At 37.5% G+C, this 2,254-nt stretch overlaps 1 protein-coding gene across 1 annotated transcript; it reads right to left on the reverse strand.

Moving 5' to 3' along the window:
• Positions 1-355: 355 nt before the first annotated feature.
• LOC131909033 (olfactory receptor 5AN6) lies at positions 356-1,303 on the reverse strand. Its single transcript, XM_059260296.1, has one exon. The coding sequence runs from the start codon at positions 1,301-1,303 to the stop codon at positions 356-358; it is 948 nt and encodes a 315-aa protein (XP_059116279.1).
• Between the last annotated feature and the right edge of the window lie 951 nt (positions 1,304-2,254).

Raw genomic sequence — 2,254 nt, forward strand, 5'->3', positions numbered from 1 at the left:
AGATGTGTTGACTGAGAAGGACCATTGGCCTTGTGCTTGGTCCTGTTTTTCTTTGGCTTAGTATCTGAAGTTCTGAAAGAAAGAATAAGAGTTGAGAACTTAAGAACAAAAGACTGTTACCACAAAAAAAAAAAAAAAGGAAATGGTGTATCAACTGCTCTGTAAGGCCATGCTGGCACAGGAGAGGAATCAACTTCAAGACTAAGAGGAGACAGGACACAGGATTCACATAGCATGTGCCAGCCCTGGAATTCCATGGAGTGACTCACTTGCAGTTCCACCACAGCATCAGGATATTTGAATTACATTAAGTATAAAGAATTCCAGTCAACAGAGTCTTGATCCTGACAGATCTTTAACAGTGGCAATGGGAAAAGCACCTCTTCTTACATCGCTTAAGAGCATCTTTGATGTCCTTGTTCCTGAGACTGTAAATCAGAGGGTTCAACATGGGAATCAGCACTGTATAGAAGATTGATGCCATCTTGTCATAGCCCTGAGAACTGTCAGAGCTGGGGCGCATATAGACAAAGAGTCCTGATCCAAAAAAGAGAGTGACTGCTGTCAGGTGAGAGGCACAGGTATTGAAAGCCTTGGCCCTGCCATCTGCTGAGCTGATCTTCAAAATTGTGGCAACAATATAAGTGTAGGATATCAGGATGACCAAGACGGATGCCACCCCAAAAATCACTGCTATTACAAACTTCAGAACCTGCAGGGGGAAAGTTTCAGAGCAGGAGAGGACTAATAACTGAGGGAGGTCACAAAAGAAGTGGTTGATAACATTTGGCCCACAGAAATGCAGCTGAAGTATAGCACACAGTTGTAGCAGTGAACCAAAGAGACCAGTGATATAGGCTCCCGCCACCATCTGCACACAGAGGGAAGGGGACATGATGGCTGTGTAGAGCAGAGGATTACAAATGGCAGCATACCGGTCATAAGCCATGGCTGCCAGAAGACAGCACTCAGCCAGACCCAGGCTTGAGAAGAAGAAGTATTGCATGGTGCACCCCAAAAAGGAGATGGATTTAGGCTTCTGGAAGAATCCTGAGAGCATTTTAGGGGTTGTAGAGGAAATGTACCAGAAATCTAAAAATGACAAGTTGCTGAGGAAGAAGTACATAGGTGTATGTAGATAAGGGTCAATCTTTATCAAGATGATGAGGCCCAGGTTCCACACCACTGTGGAGAGATAAATTCCCAAGAAGACAACAAAGAGAACCAGCTTGAGCTTGGGAAAGTCTGAGAATCCCACAAGAATGAACTTGGTGATGGTTGTACTATTCCTCCCTCCGGTCATCGTCTTGGAGCACCTTAAACCAGATAGATAGGTTTAAACCTTAAACCTGTAGACAGATACTTGAATTAAAAAAGATTATTTAACATTATGGATCTTCCTTGTTTTGAGTACAGTACTGGATGAAAAATAATCCACAAACTAACTTTAACAAAATCAAGATACAAGTATTATTCCAAAAATTGCTAGAAAACCTCCCTACCACTTCACTGTTTGAACTACATTCTTACAATTCTTCCTACACATACAACAGATGATGCCAAATTCTTGTCCAAATGTTGATACTTATTTACACTAGTATAAAGATTTCATGACAGTGTTTCTTGTTATTTTCTTATCAACATTGCATGTAATTATTTAGATTCAGTCTTTGACAATCTTACCGGTGAAATTTATTTCATAATTTTAAATTTGTATTTACTGTCCCCCTTTTTCTACTAGATTTGTATATGAGGCTTTCCATCAAATAAATAGTTTTATTTCACCATCTCCCAATCTGGACAATTATTTTCCAAATTTATCACCTATGTGATAGCATTGTCAATATGCAGTGCATTCAATCGTTTAATATATCCATTAATTTTATTTTTATCTATTCAACTCCATGTGATAATTATGGTCCTTGCTTTGGTGTTACACTGAAAAATATTTATTTATATAATTTGATAAGATTCTTATGTGTATTTTATTTTAGTTTTTATATTTATGTTAATTTTTGAAAAAATACATTGTATGAAGTGTAAATCTGGGGTTATTTTTCTAAATTTATTGACACTCCTCCCACTACGATGAATTAAATGATTTGCCTATCAATTAAAATCACCTTTATAACAGGATCAATTACAAACTTCCCATTTTTTTCAATTTTTAATCTTAATTCACTTGCCACCTGTTCAGTTCCATGCCATTTTATAATTAGTTATGATCATATTTTATTAGTAAGACATAGAGCAT

Source organism: Peromyscus eremicus, chromosome 1, assembly GCF_949786415.1.
Source record: "Peromyscus eremicus chromosome 1, PerEre_H2_v1, whole genome shotgun sequence".
Taxonomy (NCBI): Eukaryota; Metazoa; Chordata; class Mammalia; order Rodentia; family Cricetidae; genus Peromyscus; species Peromyscus eremicus.